Below are 21,510 nucleotides of genomic sequence, written 5' to 3'. Positions count from 1 at the left end.
TGATTTTGTGGACCAACATGTGAGTTTGTTTTTATGTCGATGTCAACATACATGTGTTTATTTGCTTGGAAGTCGATGAAAGGATTTGTGATAATGGCAGGGGATTTGGCGTGATGTGAACGTAGAATTAAGGACCACTCAACTTTGTTTTGTCCTGAACTTAACAGGATCGATTGAACAGTTTCCCATGTTTACCACATTTTGTGGCAGACAGCGTCATAAATAGACAAGAACAAATTGAATGGTGAAGCAAGGACACGTTTGCAACGATACAAAAATTAATTGCCTTCCATTATATATTAAATCACTACACGTTTTGCGAAACCCTTGTTGGCCGCTCTCTCCCTCTCTCTCTCACCCTCTGTCCACAAAGGGGACCCTTTCCGAGGGGGTAATGTAAAACCCGCTGGCCCAACATGTAGGTACGACCAACAAGCATGTTCCAGTCACATCTTCATCCCTCGCTATCTATCTCCATTTGGCGACACAACACTGCCAGAAGGGAACACCATGCCGGAACCACCACGAGGCGCTGACGACGATGGCGACTACGGCCCGAAGCACGACTGCCCATAATGTTCACTTAATTGAGTTCGGTTTTATTTGCCTGACCGTTGGTTTCTACCCTTCCGTTTTCCGTCCCCCCGTTTCCCATCATCCCGAAACGGGGCTGCTCGAAAAAAAAGGGCAGCACTGGACCCGCCGGAAAGTAATGTCCTTTTCGGCGCTTTTTGCCGAACGGGTCTCCCAATTTCCGGGGTGAGAATGTCGTCCGTTTGGAAAGGGGAAGAACGGCAAGGAAAAGCTCGGGGCTCCCGGAAAAAGGTCGTCACCATGGGGGCCAGCCGGGGTTCCGGGACCCGGGGCTGGCCATCGCCATCGTAAAGTAAAACAAACGTGATTATATTCACGTTTATTGTGACTATTAGGGCTTGATTGTTGTGTTGCGTGGGGCCATGGTTTTCGGCCATCCGACGTCCCGGTTCGCTCCGGGGCCGAACTTTTCGGGGACATCCGCTTGCCGGGGAAAATCTGAGGGTGCCATTAAAAAGGTGTTGCAAGGTTTTTCGTTCAGCTGTCCATTCATGGATGGGCGAACTTTGTTTGCTTTTCGAAGCCGTTTTCCTGTGCGTTTGCAACAAAACTGGGCACTAGCGGGGCGTTCGGTTCTAGTGGTGTTGGACACGATGTTTGTCACCCGTCAATTAATAAAATGTTCCATTGGCTGGCGGGCGGTTTTGGGACTGAACCGAGGCCGGGATTTCCCGGGTGATCACGCACAGGAAAAAGCGAACGGGAAGCGAGAACACTGATGGAGCACCGGATGTCTCGTTTGTGATTTATGAAGCTGTCTTTATTTATTACCTTTGGTGGCAGCTGCTCACTTAACGCACATCATTCACATCTATGGTCGTGTGTTGATGCTTTCGGGCTTGGTAGGAGTAAATGATTTTTTATTCATTTTGTTTCTTCGTCGTTAATTCTGGTGGGGATAGAAAAATATTCTCCCCAAAAACGGACTAAAAGCGTACCCCAATTTGTTTCCTAATGAGCATGGTTTTTGTGTTGTTTTTAGTCTTTTCAGTAGCTTTTTGATTTTATTTTGGTGTATATAAACTGCAACAATATTGATGTACGAGTTTCTTTTTATTAGCTTTCTATAAAGATTGCTAGAGCATTCTTTATCGATGTTGATATTTAAATAAACAACTTGTGCTTAAATAATCGCAAATGAACTTAAATATATCTTAAAAACACTTTAAAAGTGTATTTATTCAAAGCAAAGCTTCCTCTAGCTTGTTTAATGCTTGTTCGGTATTACTAATACTTTTATATCTGGATTATCAGCAGAAATTTGATGGAATGTTCCAATAAAGTCCACCCTCCCCCCCTTCCCCCCCTCTCCTTCTGTCACACTCAGCTAATGCAATCGCTCAGCAATCGCTTCATTTGTTGCGTTAAAGACGGAGAGTACCTTTTTCCACCGACTCAACAAGTGCCCGGGGATCAGAGTAAACCATAGAAGCGCTCGACTTTTCTAAGCTTTTCCACGGATGAGCTTGGGCGAGCACCTTGGCTCAAGATATTTTTTTTCTCTTCCCGATAGCCATTCCATTTTCGTTCGAACCAACTCCGTCCCAAGAAAAGCTGCGGAAATCGTCAATCCTACGGTGGTACGAGCCTAAAGCCCGACAGGGTTCCGATTCCACACTTAAAGCCGTGGCCGGCAGGATTCGCCATTGGCGCCTGAGGAACCTGCGTTTGTCTATCGCTGGTTGGTCCGGGCAGCCCGTGAACCGAGTGAGATAAAAATAAATCCCCTTTTCAAACAGGAAAAGGACATTTCCTGGAAGCGAGGGAGATGGCGCTGGAATGTCGTCGGTTCGTCTGCCAATGTGAGACGGCCGTTTCAGGGCCGAGCGGAGGAGGAGGTGGGGGGATGCTCCTATCACTAATCAAATTGAGGGATTTTAGCCGAATCCGTCGGCTAGCATCGTCGCGTCCCGGGCCTTGCACAGTGTGGGAGTTGACAGAAATAGAAGGAAAATCGGTGCTCGGATCGGGGAAGCCACTCGAACGCACTCGGAAAATAAACTCGCACGAAGGGGAGACATCAGCCGACACCGTGGTGGGCGGTGGCGCAGAAAAATGATTTCATTTTAGCAGGGATTATGTTTATTTCCGGCTTCCGGGCAGGGATTTGCAATGCACAGGATGCTAATTATAAAACACCTAGCATAAGCACCGTCGAACAAATCGGACTTGTACGTTCACTTTGTTCGCGATATGCTATAAAAAAGGGAATTTCAATAAACAAACAATATGAAGTATATGAAATTGATCATTAGAAAACTCACATATAAATTTCACATTCCTTCACTTCCCGAAAAAAGTTTAAATCTGAAACATACTGAATTTAAACATTTTCAATTTAACTTTAGTTAACAGTGATGCAGCGATGGTTGACATCGCATCCTCAAGAGAAATCTGAATCCTCCAAGCTGAAGTAAGCAAGTCGAAAGTTAAATATTGTATCTTGAAACATAAGACGCATGGTGGCCAATAGATAAATTTGCTCTTTCTTGCGTTTGTTTGACTTTACTTTATGTCGTGGTAGGAGTTTTAACCGTAGATAGCAAAGTACTAAGTTGTGCCTAAGTCCTTGCATGAAAAATCTTAATATTCCCAATCATATACAATTTTCTTGATCTTAAGGAATATTGTAACAAATTGAGAATAATGCCATTTTTGATTAACAAAATTCGATATTACTCATTTTGAGGAAAATATCTGGTAAATAACATTTAGATTGAAATTGATGGTTTAAACTGAGCGGTCCTTGCCGTAGGAAATTTTCCACTAAGAATTTTGATATGTTTTTTATCGACTTAAATGGAACCGTTACGCCAAAGAATGAAAAGATAGCACAATAGATAGACTAACCACAAGCGTCAAATTACAAACAGGTTACAAACTACACCACAAGTCGCCGTAAAAGTCGACGAAAAGTCAACAGGCCGCTGATTCCTTTCGATCGCCTCCGGAGGGTTGTAATCCTCTTATTAGCAATGCGTCCGGAGTGGGCACCCTCCGATGCTGGGCACGGACAGGGTGGGCAGGACTTTTCCTCGACCAGACCATCAGGACAATGGCGCGAGCGTCACATCGCCAAACGTTCGGTTGTGTGCATTGTTTGTGTAGAGAAAACCAGCGAGAAACAGTTCGGTCGCTTTCCGCGCACTACGAGCCTGTTGATTTTATGTACACCTCGTGGAAAGTGTACAGCATCCTCTGAAGGTCCCTGGAAAGGGGGTACATGGGACGAGCGTTTGTTTCATTAAAATTTAATTAAAATTTCATAATTCCATCCCAACCGACAGACAATGTGCTGCCGGGGCGGCAAGTTCATCGGGCTCTGGTTCGGTAGTTCGAAGTCGCAGAGAACACCTTGGCGCCCGGTCTGTCGGTTGGGGGACAGGACTTAACGCCAACCTGGCAGATGAAAATAAACCTCGTAAAGCATTTTTCCACAAGAGAGAGGATGGGGGGAGTTTTCGGTAATACCGGAAGCACCATCACCTCTGAAATGGGTTTTCTTTTTGTAGATTATTAGCGGAAGGATGATACCCGGTGAAGAAAACTTTCATTTCCGTTTGCTCACCGTTGTTTCGACGTGAGATACTTTGGCTTTTGATGGGGTTTTGCCTACGAAAGTAACTAAAATTGAAACCAGGACAAGGAAGAAGACTTGTCTCGTGATACACACAGTAAGAAATTGGGTCAAATAAACAAACGTATGGATATTAGAATTTTTGCTTCGATAAACCAGGAAACTAGGAAGCACATTTTTCTAAAATTAAAAATCAACAGAAGCTTGTGCAAAACAAAATGAATCACTCAAACCTGGCAACCTGTTTGCAGCACGCTTCAAATATTATTACCTGTAATAATTAACTTTTCCTTGGAGCGAACTTTTCTTTTCATTCGAGTCGTTCGGTCGATGTTTCACCGCTCTTAGTTTCCACAAATGGAGAAGAAAGAAGCACTTGGTTCTGATTTCGGATGATGCCTTTCTCTGCATGAAAAGATTTACACTTTGTAATGGATGTGTCAGATGCCAGGAATGGACAGGGAACTTTAACTTTGACACTTTCGAAATAGTTTGCCACTTGGTTTTTCTTTCACGTTTGCGTCACTTCTTTCCGTAAATTACAAATCACTAAGCTGGTAAATCACTAAAGTAATGAGATTGTTATAGCAACAGAAGTGCTAATGTGATCATCCTATTCAAAATAAGAAAATGAAAATCGGAATACCAACGTTAAGAATCAAGTGTGCTTAAAATGGAATCTTTTTGTCTCTTCTTTAGTACTCTATCATTTATCCTCATACAAAAAATACACACACCAAGTTTATCTGAAACTTCTAATTGCTTGTGGGAAATAAAACTTTCCACTCGTCTGTAGGCTGGCGAGGAAGCAATTCGCTGGAAAGTTAGGTTTTTCTTCGTGGAAATATTGTTTCATCCATTTTCCACCCGTTTCATCGCCCGCTAGAGCTGGCTGAATTTACGCCGTCATTAACGGTTTACTTGCGGAGCAATCTTCGATCGATCAACGAGCAGGTTGCGGAGCAGCCACCTGAGCCTGGATGGTGAACTCTCGGGAAAAACCTGAGAAGGGCAGGCCCTTGCCCAGACGTAGAAGATGGCGAAATAGATAGCAATTGGTGCTGATTAATGCTGAATGATGTCCACGTTCTGCGCTATCGAACGTGAAATGAGTTAGGGAAGGATAAGAACAAATGTTCACTCTCAACACGTTTTTCTTCCCGCGTGATAAAATCGATAATTTATCGTGCTGCTTTTCAATTACGTTTCATATTTATCTCCCCTTTCACTATCTTATTCTCTCGCATTCTTTGTCTTGTGCCTTTTTTGGATCAGCTTTCAAGAGGAGTCTATTTATTTTACATTTACAAATCACAGATTTGAAGAGAAAATCTACCGTTTACTCTCTAGCACACACTCGCACACATACACACACATGCACTTCTAAGGCGAGGAAAAACCTTCATCGCACGATTTCCCGGAACCCGGTGAAGCGAATAAAGGCATTTAATCTAGCACGTTTTTGCCACCTTTGCTCACTTTTATTTTTAATCACCTTTTTCACGGACCACTTCAAATCAACGCTTCACCAAAGGTGGACACTTACTTGCTCACAAATACGCGCACAATTTGCGAGAAACGAGGTGCACAGCGGGTGGTCACAACAGAGACCCAGAGGCTTCCTTCCGCAACCGCCAACGGTCGGCTGCAGTTTCCCTGCACCGCTCTTCAGAAGCTGCTCGAACTCAGAACCAAACAGCGAACAACAGAGATGTAGTGGTGGAAAGCACTTCTCACAGGATGGCGCAGACGGCGAACTCGAGCCAGAACCGTACGGTTCGATGTCTTCATCAAAACTGAAAACATCCAAGCAGCAGCCAGCAGCGATCGGATGGACGTTTGCGTTCGTTCGCTGTTCTCGCCGAGTGCCATCCGGGACGATAGCTATCTCGGTCGCTGCGCCATTCCCCGCCACGAAGGATCAGGATCGACGCGCAAGGGGAGAAGGTTCATCCGTGCAACAGTTTTTCCCGGACCGGCAAATGCTTGAGACTGTTGTCTGCAGGCTCAAACAAATGTGGCCAAAATTTGTGCTCAAATTGATAAAATATTCTCAATAAAAGCTGATAATTTACTTATGATTTTTTTAAAAGGAGATTACATGCAGAGCACATTTGTAGCTGGATATAAATATGCATAAGATGCAGATTTAACTAGGCGTCATGTGTTAAGATAAATATATTTTATTGAATAATATTGCTGCGAATATTGAATAATATTCGGTTCCAATAATTTCACTTGAGTTTCTATAGTTTTTGGTCAAATTAAACTTGCATATTTGAACCATTCAGCAGATATTTTTCTTTTAGTTTTGGTTACGTAACAGAAGAAAACTACTTGAAAATATATTTGAATGAGAATTTCATTATCATCAAGTTGTTTCTTTTTATCAGTAGAACATTTTGTTTCTACTGATAAAAAGAAACAACTTCATAAACGGTTAACTACTTGTTGACAGAACATTATCGCTCGCAAACTGTTGATGCAAATGAACGCTTCTGGTGGGTTCATCGCCGTTCGGCGCATGTCCGCGTTTGCCTTCGTGCTCGAGTTCAGTCAACCTTCCAGGCGACTACCTGTTAATCAAAACAATCATGTTCGTAAAATGACCGACACTTGGTGTCGAGCTCCGAAGCATCGCTTTGTAAAACGTAAATTTTTGACCATCAGGTTGGCTTTTTTGTCTTATTTGAGTAGATTTTTACCAACCTTTCCACCATGGGATACGTTTCTAGGTTCAGGCTTGTAACGCTACCGTCTATGAGGGTGGCGAAGCTCACGCTACAGGATGAAGCGTGGTGCTTGCAGACACCGCGAGTCGTCTTCTGGGCCTGTGCAGATCGACTGTGTAACTGCGTGTGTCCGATGGGTGGCTGGTTGGTACTCCGGCCCGGGGACTAAAGGTCGACGGCGGCTGCTTCTGCTGCGATCCGATGCTGGAGCGCTTTGCACAAACTGGGTCAACGCAGCGGTAGATACGTGTATCCGTACCGCTGGAAAAGTGGGTGAACCTTGCTCAACAACGGTGACCGTGTTCCTCTGCGGCTCGATGTGCAACGGTTTCCGGCTCCGGAGCCGACACGCGCGCCGTGGAGATAGCACGTGTAGAGCGAGCGGAATTATTTTTGGACGCTCCGTTTTTTTTTTGTTTGCAGCTGGACCGCGAGTCATGTCGTGTCGATAGATCTTTGTTCCAGTTTTTCCGTGTCAAGGACTTTGCAGGAGAGTGCAAAAAATTTGGTTTTTATTTCGTACGAGCAGCAACATGCAAACTTCTCGACGGCATGGAAAGCAGAATATATGGATGTGGTTTACATGTTTTAAATAATTTTTAATTTGTATAGATACATTTGAATTGTTCTAACAATTGAAAAGGTTAGAACCAATTGCGAACTGGCTTTGCTTTTGCTGGAGTATAAATCGTAACATAGAAATTGTAGCAAAACGCAGTAGACTTCCAATTACAGTAGACATTGATGTTAATTTCATAGATGTGTTCATGTTTAGCTTCTGTTGCTTCTCTGCTAACAGCTTTGGCTGAATACAATTCTCATATGACGAAAAAATAGAAAATTGTAAAAAAAAACTTTGACAGTTGTTTTGTTTCTTCTTTGAGATCGACATTGTTACTGTTTATCGAAGAACTAGTTAAACCAAATGGCCAAGCTTTTTTCTGTTATTTTGTCAATCAGGCTATTTTCTACAGAACTGACTAAAGTATCATCCATCATCCTATGATGTAAACTGTTAATTAAAACCAGCAACCAATACAACCAATTTATGATTCCCTCAGCACCGCGTTTTGCCTGTAGAATGTAAAAAAAAGCTAGATGTTCCATTCGCTGGGCGAAATGCTCTTACCGGTTTCGGCTAACGGTTCTCAATAAAACATCATCACCCGATGCCGCTGCAAAGTACCGACCAAAATTTGCATAATTAATCCACGGATGATTTATTAATTCATCACTCACTTTCCATTCCCCGCGCGTCCCCTACCACGACTCCGGTGAGGCGTGAGAGTAACCCACACGGACGCGTTCAACCTGAGCTTTCATTAGCGTTGATTGGTGAAGTAAGTATTGTTTCCTTTTTTTCTCTCCCTCCCTCTCCCTGTCTGTTTCTAAGAAAAAGATGAAGATGCTGCGAACATTATTTTGATTGCTGTTGTTGCGATGGCTTTAGGCGGGGGTGCGAGTTGTTTTATGATTTGTGGGGCACATTATCTAATGAACCGGTACCGAAACCACCGACACGCTATGCCACCGTCGATTCGTGTCCTGAAAGGGAGATTTATTAAACGCGATTATTATGCGTTTGATCTATGGTTTAAAGAGCTTCAGCAGATACCATACTGTTCACATACTGAACGTGGGGAATATCACTTGAAGTTGTGGTTGGTTAATAATATTTTATTTGAATGACATTGATCAGATGGTAAATCCGACGAGAAAAAATTCGAGGACCGCAAGCAACCTTGTGTAACGATAGGATAAGTATCTAGAAGAAAGAAATCTTCACTGTTATGCAATAATAAACATCGTTTCACTAATTTTAGGTAAGGATATACTAAAAATTCTTGGAACTCTTATCTCTTCTTCCTATAAATATATTTTTTTATGCTGACGATAGAGTTCAAACCCCTATACATTACCACCTGAACCTAATTTAATTACATTCTCGATGGTGAGTATAGGAAGTAATTTTCACCCTACACCAAGTACTACACAAATGACTTTTTACCAGCAAACCATGCTAATTAAATTCTTCCGATCACTCGAGCAAGGAACGGGTTCCCTCAAAATACGGTGAAGGTTATGTTTCAATATCGCTGCGGTCATGTTCTGCATCGCAATCACTGTCACTAATTGGGGCGTACGGAGAGAGAAATTTTGTGGTTAAATCGGCCTCCCTCCTCCCGGCCTACTTACCTTGGTGGTGCTTGGTTTTGCTTTTCACTGGGCAATATATTGCCGCCTGCGGTCCTCGAGGGAAAACTGAAACGGCCTCATCCTAAAACATGCCCTACCCACCAAGAGACATAAAGCTTGCCCCGCTCGTGTACCCGAAAATAGCCCGGTACGAAACGATTACCAGCTCCAGATTTGACACCTTTCCTGAGGTAGTGTAAAGGATTGTGGTTTACTCGTCACCACGGCATTGCACCTATGTGTGTATGTGTTTGTGTATGTGATCGTTGGTGGTTAGTAATGTTTCTGACGTCAGGAAACCGCCACCTTGGGACAATGGATAACATTGGGGCAGCTATCATTGTGGATGTTGAGATACGTTCAGTACCTCATGGAGAAGGAAGTACCACGTCCCTTTCGACTGTATCTTCAGGGTTCCGCACCCGGCTGACTTCCCTTTCGGTTGACATGCCTTTGCGGCCAATGTCAATGCAGCCGAGGTTTGACATATACCGCTCGGTACGGTCGGACTGCAAATGGTTACCATAAAAGAAGCGATGAAGGTTTATGTCCTTTTCAGCCTCGAAGGTATTTTAGTTGTGTATCGGAACGGATTAGAAAGTCGGCAGAAGGCCTGGGCCTCTCTTCCACGAACACCGCAGGCTGGTCAGATGTGATGTGTTTTAGTATTCATTGGAAACCAGTACGGAGGCGGAAATGAAAGATAAATCTACTTTGGCCAGTGGGAGTCTACCCCCGCATCCAGGTGGCAATAATGTTGTTTGGGCTTCCGGGATGAGCTTGCCATTTGATGACGCTAAGCAGCTATGCAGCTGCATTCATTAGTGTTCGGTATACTTCGAACCCGTAAGCGTTATGTACAGAATTTTAGGATTGTTGGGGTCCGATTGCCGGCGGAGTTAATTAACATGATAGACACGCACGTGCAAGGTATGGAATTGTTTCGTGCGTACTCTTGTGTGGAACTGTTTCATGCCATCAGGGCAGTGATGTTTTTGTTAAAGATTCCAATTTTCTAACTTTAACTTTTGTTATTAGGCAATTATAATTTAGTTAAATTTTCGAGAACTTTTTCAATACGGGACGTACCATAAAACTAGAAATAAAAAAAACTTTTCGATAAAAGGGGTTTCATTAAGTTTAATGCAAATGCATGTAGATTAAACGTTAGACATTATTTCCTTCGCAACAATATTGTTTTATAATACATGCATTGAAAGTTTTGCCTGATTTTCATAGATGATATAAAAAAAGATTAAGTAAATTGCATTGGGTTAGTAGCGTTTGCCTTAAAGAACATGGACAGTAGATAATAGAATGAAGTTAATTTTATTGTAAAGTTAAGTCAATTTAGCACTTGAAAAAAAAATATTCCGTCCGTCAGTCAGGGGACTTTAAAGTAATGCTCACACTCTGCTAAAGCAGCGTGAATAAACTATTAAACCCAGTTGACTTAGTATTTTGGCCACGACGGATTAAATTTAAACAACAATGCTCTCTAATCTTTCCCGAACACAAACCAAATGTTACTCTTTATGATGTTTCCAAAACCACTTTGCAAGGATTATTGGGTTTTGAATGAGCAATCGCTGAAACAGGTTGATTTTAAAATGGTGTACTTTAATCTATGATTAAACTTTAGATGGGTGCATTTTATAATGGAAATTTCCACAACGATATTCTGTTAAGGTTTATCTGTAGAGAGCCTGGTATGGGTTTTTGGATGTATTTTATTGATCAGATGAAAAATAGTCTGAATACATCATATCCATGAAATTTGTTTGCATATCTTTCCTGAAAAATAATAGGGTTGGTTTAATTTATGAATTTTGCTAATAAAACTCCACCCTTCACGTTAAATGTGCTCCGTGTCAATCAATAAATCCTTCGGATATCCTTGTAATGCAACTCATGGGCAGCAAATTTAAGTGTGAAATGTTAGATAGCCATTATCCAAAGGCCTACATGACTTTAATGCCACATTTGATTGCACTGTCGTAGGAATAGGGTTTTGTGGACCTAGATGCCATGGACCAACGGTACCCTTTTCTCTTAGAACGTCCGCCTCTGTGCTTCGGCTAATGGATTTGTTGACTTACCATTTGGCCACAGTCAACGGAACATTACCATATTTTCACCTCACTGGCGCGCTCCCGGGGCCGGTTTCGCAAGGGAATCTCATCTCGAGCAAGGACCAAGCCAATCTTACATCCTCTCCAGGTAGTCTACTCGTCGTTGCACGACGAAGGCGATCCAGAGCTTTGGATTCCAAGTGTATATTGTACAGCAACGGTGTGCGAATGCAATGCAATGGGTCGAGCAGAATGAAGAGCTAATTAAATATACATCAACAACATTGTGCACCACCAGAGCACTGGGTGGACGCAATGTGTACGTCCTCTTCGCTGTCATCGCCGCCATCGTTGTCACCGTGTATGAATAATAACAATCTCACACAGATGGCCAGCGGATGGTTGGGTGATGGCGGTGGGAAACTCTACGGCACGCGCGTTCCTATGATACAACGAGTCCGGTCCTTTATCCTTCCACGGTGGCCTTATGCTGTGTATGAAAGCAAAAGGAAGAAAACAACAAAAACATCACTGGACGTAAAACAGCGGAGCGGAAAAAGCTTAATTTGCAAAGCGACTAATGACAAGCTCTTGCGCGCTGGAGAGTTCTGATTTGATCTTTTATTAGTTCCTGTAATTCCACTCCAACGAGCAAGCAATGGAAGTTGCCAATACAGATTGCGATGAAAACTGCATCCTTTGGACTGCAGATCCGTCTGTTATTCTCGCTGATCAATTTACATGGAAGCCAATCAAAGTTTTAATCAATCTTTAGCTTGTTTGTGAAACTTTTTGTGAAGTCTGTTTATGGACGTAGATTGAAAAATACTTGCAGTGTGGATAAGGAAAAACAATTCGGTGAGGCATTAATGACAACAAATAAATCAAAACGTTAAAGCGTGGCATATGATTAGCAAATAAATCAAAACGGGTCCAATGCAGATGCGGATTAAGCGTTCTAGGGGCTCCAAGCAGCAATAAGTTGAAGGCCACAAACACATGCAATACATTCACTATTCAGTTTTATATTTCAACATTTATAAAATTGTAATTTTGACAAAACCACACGTTTTTAATAAATTCGAATCGAATTTAAATTCAAGTAGAATTTTCCTTGATGTTACATTTTGAAATGTTTTCATCGCCTAAAGTTTGATTTACGAAGCTATATTTTATGCGAAACGATCAATAACTTTTCAAGAGAACTTTTTTCATCGAATATAATTTTCTATGAATCAAATTGCCAAGTAATTTATGTTGTTACTTTTCAATAGAATATTAAGTGATTGAAAATTGATAATCGTGAAATGTTTGAAAAAGAAAAAGCAGAAATAATGTGAAGCAAAATTACTACTGCAAAATAAATACTTAATCAATCTTATATTTTAAGCCAAAAGGGGTCCGCGACAGCCCAGCGGTAGCGCCAGATAGAAAATTGGGCCATGAGCGCCGGGGCTCACCACCTTGACGGCGTGGGTTCGAATCCCAACCGTGACCGGACCCTCCCCTGTACGAGAGGACTGACTATCCTCGTACACATCGGGTCTCGTAAGTCTCGTAAGCCCTTAAAGGGCAAGTATGATCAACAAAGTCGATACGCCAAGAAGAAGAAGATTTTAACCCAAAACCTCATCACGCATTAAATAAAACATGCAACTGCATTCCTCAAAAGCTCGGGGCCCCAAGCAGCTTCTTTGTTTGCTTATCATAGGATCCGCCCCTGGTCCAATGTTTGAAATGTGAGTACTAACATTGACTACTATTATTGCACTAGTTACTTTCCGTCGGAGACACGCAAGTGTTACAATTTGTAAGGATCTAAAATAAGTCATTGTGGTTTCCATTTCGTTGGTTTAGTTCAAACTATAGAAACAGAAACAAAACACATCAATCAAAACTTTCAATATTCTCAAATGGCCCTCTTCGACCATAAATTAGTTTGTACCACCGTATGATAAATGGCTGAGTGAATCCTACGTTCGCATTCTCGTTTTTGTTGTTCCTGCTCCTTCATTTCGAAAACGGTTCCCTCCCTCAAGGTACCGCACTACCTACCATCCCTCTCCTGGCACCCCTGATAGATGGGCACTTCCCCTCCGCAAAGGGCGATGAATTTTCCCGAGTGTAAAACGCATAGTTCATGCCCAACACCGGCGGAGGGGAAAAAGGATCAACTTCGTAAATGGCTGCATGCAACAGTTTTCCTTCCGGCCACCAAAGTGCTGTCCTGGGCGCCTGGAAGCGCTGCTCGTGCTCGACCTGGAAGTGTTTACAGTATCCTGTTTTCCGCAGTGCCCGCAGCAGGCAGACTTCAGGTTTGGCTAGCGCCAGACAGTAGGTCACTGGACGGCCAGTGACGAGCGTCGACGCTCTGGGACAGTGTATGAACGTTTTCTGTTGGGCAAGTGCTGCAGAAGTTTGCAAGTCTACCAGATTGTGGTGTCTTTTGAGTCGCAGTAACAACATTTGTTCAATGTTGTTCCTTGCTCAAAAGGGAACTTATGGCAACGATTATTTCTGTTTCCCGTTTTTGCATTTTCTCGCAAATTGGTTTTGTTTCTAAAAGTACAAATAAAAGTCGTATAAGATTACCGAGAAGACTACAAAATACATTGTTTACCTCACACCAAACAGACAAACCTGCATGCTCCCGGCCGATCCGCCCTTTACATTCAAATACCCAAATTAATACTTACACAGTTAAATAGTACCTAAGATCTCCTCACAAGGCGCATACTACAACAGTAATCCACGCGATGTCTGCGGTTTGACCCGCATGAGCTCCATTAAATGCACAGCAAAACGCCATGCCGATGGAGCCGCCTGGTGGCTTTTGGTGGCGTTCGGGCTTTTACCGAGTGGTTTCTAGCAACGAGCCAAGGCACGGTTGGCGCCAATGATGGAATTTTATGCCCATTAATTACCATGCCCTGACAAAATTGTCCAATCGTGCTACGGTAATCGCTGGTACTTTGTGGCCGCGGGATTAAGGCATTGATTAACAACAGCCGTAAACACTGATTGAAAGATTCAATTGCAGGTTGAACGTCGTGTTTAAAACGGCTTTAAACAATTTTTAACATTGTGATGGTTTCAATCATCTCTTTTTTTAAATACAAAATAATGTAAAACAATGTGAGCAAATGGAGTTATGTATGTAGCGTTGTATTGATTAATATCTGAATGTTTAACATAAGTTTAAATTTGAAACATTAAATCTTTGTAATCATGTAAAAAACCCTCCTGACATTGCTTGAAACTAAAAACTACAAGCAGAAGTATTTTTTCTACTGAAAAAAAAAATCGTAAAAGATGTGTTTTTTATATCGTAATATGTACTAATTTGAAAAAGCTCCTATGGAACACTATAAGTTTACTGAAATCTTACTATTTTAACATACAAAGCTTTAATTGTTTGCAAAACTTTTGAATGGTATATCCTTACACTCAACAGTCGCGTGCAATTAAGCTTTGAGACAAAGTTATTTGAAGTTACGCTTCTAGCCTTTGAAGGACATGCTCGAAAATCGAGTAGATGGCGCTCAGGGTTGATAAGAGAAAAGAGTTTAATGTCCTTAAAGATAAGCTCATGGAAAACCCACTCAATTGACATATGATTTGTTAATGACAAACAAAACTGTTGCCGTGTCATCAATAGTAGCGAACAGTAGGAGGTATTTCCTCTGATTACTTATCTCAAAACAGTAGCTCGATTGACGGCATTGTGAGTAGACCTTACTGTTCATTCACAGCCAACACAACGAGTAATCTTCCAAGATAAGCGATTGGGTTGAAAAGCCTTTATCGTCATCATTTAAGGCCAATTTTGCGCATCACTTTGTCGTGATTTGTACGTCATAAGATTGCTGCGATCCGGTAGACATGAGATTAGACGCGAGTAGCCAATCTTATCGGTTGAATGATTGTTCTATATTTATATCGGCTCAAACAAAAACATGAGATGCGAATTCGTGCGTTAATTCGTGCTTCCGTAGTCACTCGCGTATTGGTTGATAAAGTCCACGTAGTACGACACCTTGGTCAGCACGCCCGGGTACGGTGCGATTGTGCACGGTTTGATACTCCACGACACGATTCCAACCTGGACGCCATCGTACAGCAGAGGTCCGCCAGAGTCACCCTAGAAGAGTTAATAATAGATCTATAAGTTTCGGGGATGTAGATAGCCAAGAGACTTTGGACGTACGCTGCACTGTCCCTTGCCGCCACCTGGTTCGGCAGCGCAGATCTGAGTCGGATAGATGTGATTGCTGTGGATGCGATTGCACTCTTCGTTCGGGACAAAGTAGTAGTCCACCTCCTGCAGCGTTGTCTGCACCGGTCCGTCGGAAGCGTTACGACCCCATCCGATTAGAGTTACCACGTGGTTCGGCGTCGTTACGTCGATCTCGGAGAAACGCTTCGGAAGCCGTACGGGCTGGACACGTTCGTTGAACTCCAATGGCTTGCGCAGCTTAAGCAGGGCAATGTCATCGATGTAGCTGTCCGATGGGTTGTACCCCGGATGGATGACGACGTCCTCGATCTGGTACACGGACTCATCGACATCGCGCGAGATGTCGGACCGGCCGACCTGGATCGACTGCGTGAGAGGCGTGGTGTAGTCGACGCAGTGAGCCGCCGTTAGAATCCAGCGGCTGTTCAGGATGCTTCCACCACACGAGTGTCCTCCGCTTCCTCCTCGCAGGGAGATGATGAACGGATAGTCTTCGATCCGCGCATCAGTACCGTTTACGATCCGACCAAGATCGAGGGGGCCAGCTGATGACACAAAAATGGTAAATTTTCCACATATCAATCACACCAAAACAACACACTCAACTCACCGTGAGCTAGCCCACAAATCGCAATAAACACTGCGAGCGATACGAACATTTTGCCTCTTGTCCTCTATCTCCAAATCGAGCTTGGATCCACTTCAAGGCACTTGGATCAACTGGGTTTCTTGGGTGATTAGCTGATGGTTTATATACGAACGATAAGCGTTATACCGGTTAAAGAAAGTGTTTCGTTCAGGCTCGTCGTGCATTGTGTTACCATCGTAATCGGCCTATTGTGAACGTTTGGTCGAACGGAATGTTTAAGAGCTGGAATCCGTCTAAGTATCGAACATACTCACGATGCTTCACTATCTACCTTCACCCAGTTATAAATCATCTTATCGCTTGATTAGGTTGCATTTGCTCAATATGTTTCGAATTATGATATCACATTCAGTTCGTTTATCAGACGGACGATAGTAATAGATATAGCGAAATATAAAAAGACAAAATAAATGTAACAAGTACATCTGCAATTCGCTATAACATTTACCTTCGAATCTTTACATTGTTTTCTGCCTCATAGTCTTTATGGTTATCATTTACCTAGTCCTACAATAAAACCATTCTGTACCTTGTGCTAATATGGCTGAGAAGCTACATTTAATTGATAATTAGTAAAAACCCATCAAACTAAACCAAAACTATCATTTCGTGAACTTTCTGTGAATGCTGTCAAAGCAAGAATCTGTTCTTCCTATCAATAATCACTTGTTTGTCACCCCTGACATTGGACACAATCGAATAGCTCTTGTATGCAAAGTTGCACCGAAGCTTTAATGCGAGCCTCGCATCATTTTGATTCATTTCTATCAAAAACTCATAGTTTTTTAGAACCTTTCTAGTGTGTGATATGATATGATTGTTATGTTCCATATAATAAACAGATAAATTCTTATTCGTATTTGATTTAAAGTAGATTGTAATTTCAACAATTCTTTTCTTATTCGGGTTGCATTGGCACTGGTACTTTGAAGGATAGTAATGTGTTGCATCGCTGTATGCATTTTATTTGTCTATTGGAAACTGCTGTGCAAATAAACCACATCAGCAGTGATCGGTCTCGCGGTGGTGATCATCGTCAACTGTAAGATCAAGCATCGTTTAGTCATAAGTTAACCGTCAAGGTAGACCATCACAATAGCTATGTTCAGTATCATACGCTTTCTAATATACGTGACAACTTTGACCGCTCTCAGTGCATCAACATCCGGGAAGAGCAAGCCTCAAGGAAGTTCTCTCAACGACGATCTGGTAAGATTATGGCCATACCAAAAAGTTTTAATCGCTGGTAATAAAACGTTCACCCTCGATGGCGTAGTTTCCAATCTACCAATGTGACGATCGGAGCCGTGCGTGGACGAAACGCTGTTTGGTTCCGCTGACCAATGCTCAACTATCGCTGGATCTTTGTGGAACCGGTGAGGTGTGTGACGCATGTATTAACTTAATATGGAATGCATTATAACTCTTACTTCTCTGCATTGGAATTTCACAGAAAGTCGAGCTAACGTTTGTCAAAGGTTGCGCAAAAGAGTTACAAATCCTGGCGAAGTCTTGTCCGCAACCCGGACCTTTGTCGTCGATGGCCATGGATATGTTTGTCCACAATCCGCCACCAGCCCGTCCTTCCGCACCATCGTACGAATCGCTGAACACTCCAAAAGTGCCAAAACCTAAAATACATCCTGAAACGGGTGATAGTAAGAGAGATAAGTGGTCACTTTAGTGTCATTGAACGTCAAGCATTTCAAAGATGAAGGAAAAATACTTTACCAAAATGTATGATAAATCAAATTAAAATCAATATCGAATCAAAACATACAATCAATAAACGAACAAAAACGTCAATCGACGCAGGTTTTCGTATCGCCATCGTACATGGTGCCACATTTTATCCCTCCATCGGCCTGGAGAGGACGTTTAAAATTTCCACTCACGAAAACCCTATATTATTCCAGCTGGTGGCACATGTCATCAGCAGCCACGGCTGGCCGGAAATGGGCGATCAGTCAAGTACCTTCGGGCGGTTCCACAATCGGAATACGGACCATTTTCGAAATCGTGCCATGGCCGAGCTGGAAGCGAATCGTGCGGTGTCGTAAATGAAAATTTAACTGCACCATCGCTCGTCCGCACAAGTGGCAGGCCAATAAAACTGGCCAATTTTTAAGTAGCCGCTGCCCTTTCGTTTATCGTACGCGTGGGTTGGAAGTGCATCCGGATGTTGGTGGGGGTCATGAGGAAACATATCGGTTTGGGAAAAACCTCGGTACGCAAAATACGCATCGTAACGTGCGTAAATGCAATCCTGAACCCGCAGCAGTTCAACAACATCGTGCGTTTCCCACGCACTGCCGCATTGCATGCGTATGCACAGCTGCACGCTAGAAAGACAATCACACAAACAAACACACACACATGCACATGGACATAAAAGTGCACAGCACTTGGAGTGCGCTCCTCCGCCTCGTGCTGCAGTAAATGGTGCATGTGCATGTTGGATTAGAGGAATCGCCCCTCTGGTGCCGTGATGCCGGGTTTTTGCTGTTTACGATGCACAAAATGCTTCCCGGAACGAAGTGGGTCGATTTGAGGTTGACCCGAACCGCCCGAATATTGCATACTGCAGCATACACATCCGCTCCGCCAGCTGGCTTTATCATCGGCGTCGTTAAAAACTAATTGTCAGAATGTGTGATGCAACGAGGGAACAGTGGGGCAGCAGCAGCAGCGGATGGGATGTTCTTTGCCAAATCACTCACCATAAGCTTCGGTAATCTCCTGTGCCTGAACGGAGGAAGGGATGGAAAACCATATGATGCGGCGAAGCCGGCGAAAAGCGACAATAAATGATGGATCTTTCCATTCTTCCGCGTGCTTAAATGATGATGAGCGTCTCGTGGGAAAATCGCTTGAGCTTGGGCTATAAAGTATCGATGATGGGACGTTAGGTAAATTACTTGCAATCTAGGCTGATTTTATTTGGGTCATGTGTGCTGAATATTGAATAATTTGGTTTTGGAAAACATAAAAAAAATTATAACAACGAAATAAATGCTCAAACAATCGAATTTGATTCAACTCTGATACAAGGCACAAAACACCAATTGAAATCAAATTTTAAGTAAATTCGTTTACTCCGGATATTTTTGAATTTTTTTAAACATTTGATTTCCTACTTTTTGTGAGCTTTTGGAAAGTGTGATGTGAACAAAATGTTTAAGAATCGTTGAACGCATAGTTTAAGGTGATTCACGATATAAAGTGATTCAATTAGTTGGAAAAATTTTGAGTAACTTTTCAGTCGTTTCCACCTATCTTTGCCACTAATCTATCCATGATTGAAATATCGCATCAACCTCTATCTCTAACGCATTTGAAATTGTCTCTAACCTACGCGTGTTTTTCTCGTGTTTATGTGGTTTTGTATCCTGATTTGAATTTCGTCCTTGTCGAAAATGTTGTTACTTAGTATGAATTTAAATATGAAGATTATTGTTTGCACTAGAAGTTACTTTACAAAGCTGTCTACAAAACAGAAGCTAGGTAAATTTATTAAGAAGTTTAAAGTTTGAAACTCACCGCTTCTGTGCGGATTTCGAAAAAATCAAACAACATTTTACTTGAAAAATCGGCACAAGGTAACTTTAAATCATAATGTAATTGGTATTTATTGGTATTACAGCGCAATTACCCAGCAAACTAACAGTTGCGCTATTCATTTTCATGTTTCCGGCAACAGACAAACACTGTTGAGTTAGATACAAACTCAAATGCGTTGGAGGTAGAAGTATTTCAAAACATAGACACAACACCACTTTCTTTCGAAATACATTTTAGTGGCAACAGGTGTATTTATTTCATTTTGCAATATTTTTTTGAAATTTTAACTACAAAGATCACGAATCAAGCAAATCAATCAATAATGTTCCCGAGGAAGCCTGGTTTTAAAAACTAAAACTGAAGTATGACAACATAAAAACATCTTGTGAAGTATTGTATGGGTGTCTGAGTTTTGTTTGTTAGCTGATGTCCTCCTTACCCCTTCAACATTGTATCGGTTTGACAGCCTCTATTAAGGCGTTAATGATCATTTGAAAGCTTTGTGCCATGCTATTAGTTTTGGTTCTTTAATGCTGCCAGGTATTTTATTTATATGTTAGTTTATTCAGATTTATTAGACCTCAAATTATACCACCTTCAAAAGGCGTGGGAAAACGAATTTCCCCTGCACAAAGCTGGCGGAAAATCATAAGCTACATTTCATGACGACAGCAATCCATTCATTCTAAACCGCGCCTGCCCGCGTTATGGATGTTCGCTAGCGTGAATGAGGAAATCAATAAGTACCGCATAAATCCTAATTAGTGTAGTATTCGATTCCGATATCCTCGCCTCCACATCGGCCAGATTGCGAATGTTTTATCGACACTTCAATCCATTACCCAGCGCCGGCCGGGGAGGGTTCGATGGGACGGATTTTCCTCCCGAATGCCCGCGCAAAAAGAAAAGAAAAGAAAATAATTCCGGTCCGACGACAACGGGCCAACGGTATTCCCAGCTTCTCGTGTTTTCTTTTTCCTTCCCTTTTCCGGTCCGTTTACCTCCTCGGAGAAGAGGACGGACATCACGAACCATTCCGAAAAAATGGCCAAATGCCGAACCCGCCGATGGATGACAGTGATTTAGTCAATATTGCTCTGCTCAGGGCTTCAGTCGAAGGGAGGGAGTGGGAAGGTAACTGGAGCTGCTTGGAATTTGTTCTGAAGAAGATACTCCTCCCCCGCTTCCCACCCAACTACGGGTGAGGATGTAGCGTCGCCCGGTTCTGTGTGACGCCACACTCCACTTCGGTTTCCGGTGGGTGTCGAATTTTATGGTCAACCGGAACCCTCCAGAAAACATGGTCCGGAGTGGGTGGGCGCGAGTGCTGGGTGTAGGGTGAATGATGGTACCGGGCTGATGGAAGATGGTGGTAGTAAAAAGTATTGACGGTAGACACGTTTCAAGTACGCACTTTTTCTTCGTCGCCTTCCACCGTGAGCGTACGGTGTTGGGAATAAATAGAACACCGTCGTTAAGTTATCCAACTGCAAGTTTGATTAAAATATTGAAAGAATGAATCATGCGAAATTTAATAAAATGTGTTTAAATAAAACCGGATCGATGAATAAATAATAATAAAATTTAATTGCAATTCAAATATTGATGTTTAAAATTCCGTTGTTTGAACAACTGATTTCAAATAATGGATTTTATGTTGTTCAAATAACACATCGCTGTTAAAATAATTCCTCCACATAAGGTCAACCAAAGGCAAAGACATGTAAGTATCGAGCCATAAGAAAAAGACTTGGTGTCGTCCCGCATTCCCGCTTTTATTCGTCCTGTCGCGCTGGTGGTGCGTGACGAAGCACTTTCCTCCGAGCCATTCCCGAAATAGACGGTTAACCGGAATGCAAACACGCATTCCGAGGTGGTGATGGCGGTGGTGG

At 42.5% G+C, this 21,510-nt stretch overlaps 2 protein-coding genes across 2 annotated transcripts; one reads left to right on the top strand and one right to left on the bottom strand.

Moving 5' to 3' along the window:
* Window positions 1-15,147: 15,147 nt before the first annotated feature.
* LOC131294134 (chymotrypsin-1-like) lies at window positions 15,148-16,067 on the bottom strand. Its single transcript, XM_058322178.1, has 3 exons — window positions 16,019-16,067; window positions 15,379-15,953; window positions 15,148-15,312 (listed from the first exon to the last, which is right to left on the bottom strand). The coding sequence occupies exons 1-3, from the start codon at window positions 16,065-16,067 to the stop codon at window positions 15,148-15,150; spliced, it is 789 nt and encodes a 262-aa protein (XP_058178161.1).
* Window positions 16,068-17,158: 1,091 nt separating this feature from the next.
* LOC131294132 (uncharacterized) lies at window positions 17,159-17,741 on the top strand. The gene is made up of 3 exons (XM_058322177.1): window positions 17,159-17,266; window positions 17,334-17,438; window positions 17,511-17,741. The coding sequence occupies exons 1-3, from the start codon at window positions 17,159-17,161 to the stop codon at window positions 17,739-17,741; spliced, it is 444 nt and encodes a 147-aa protein (XP_058178160.1).
* The last annotated feature ends 3,769 nt before the right edge of the window (window positions 17,742-21,510 follow it).

The sequence above is a fragment of the Anopheles ziemanni genome, chromosome 2, assembly GCF_943734765.1.
Source record: "Anopheles ziemanni chromosome 2, idAnoZiCoDA_A2_x.2, whole genome shotgun sequence".
In the NCBI taxonomy this organism is placed as follows: Eukaryota; Metazoa; Arthropoda; class Insecta; order Diptera; family Culicidae; genus Anopheles; species Anopheles ziemanni.
Note: the sequence above shows the minus strand (reverse complement) of the source record. Positions and strands in the feature narration are given on the sequence as shown.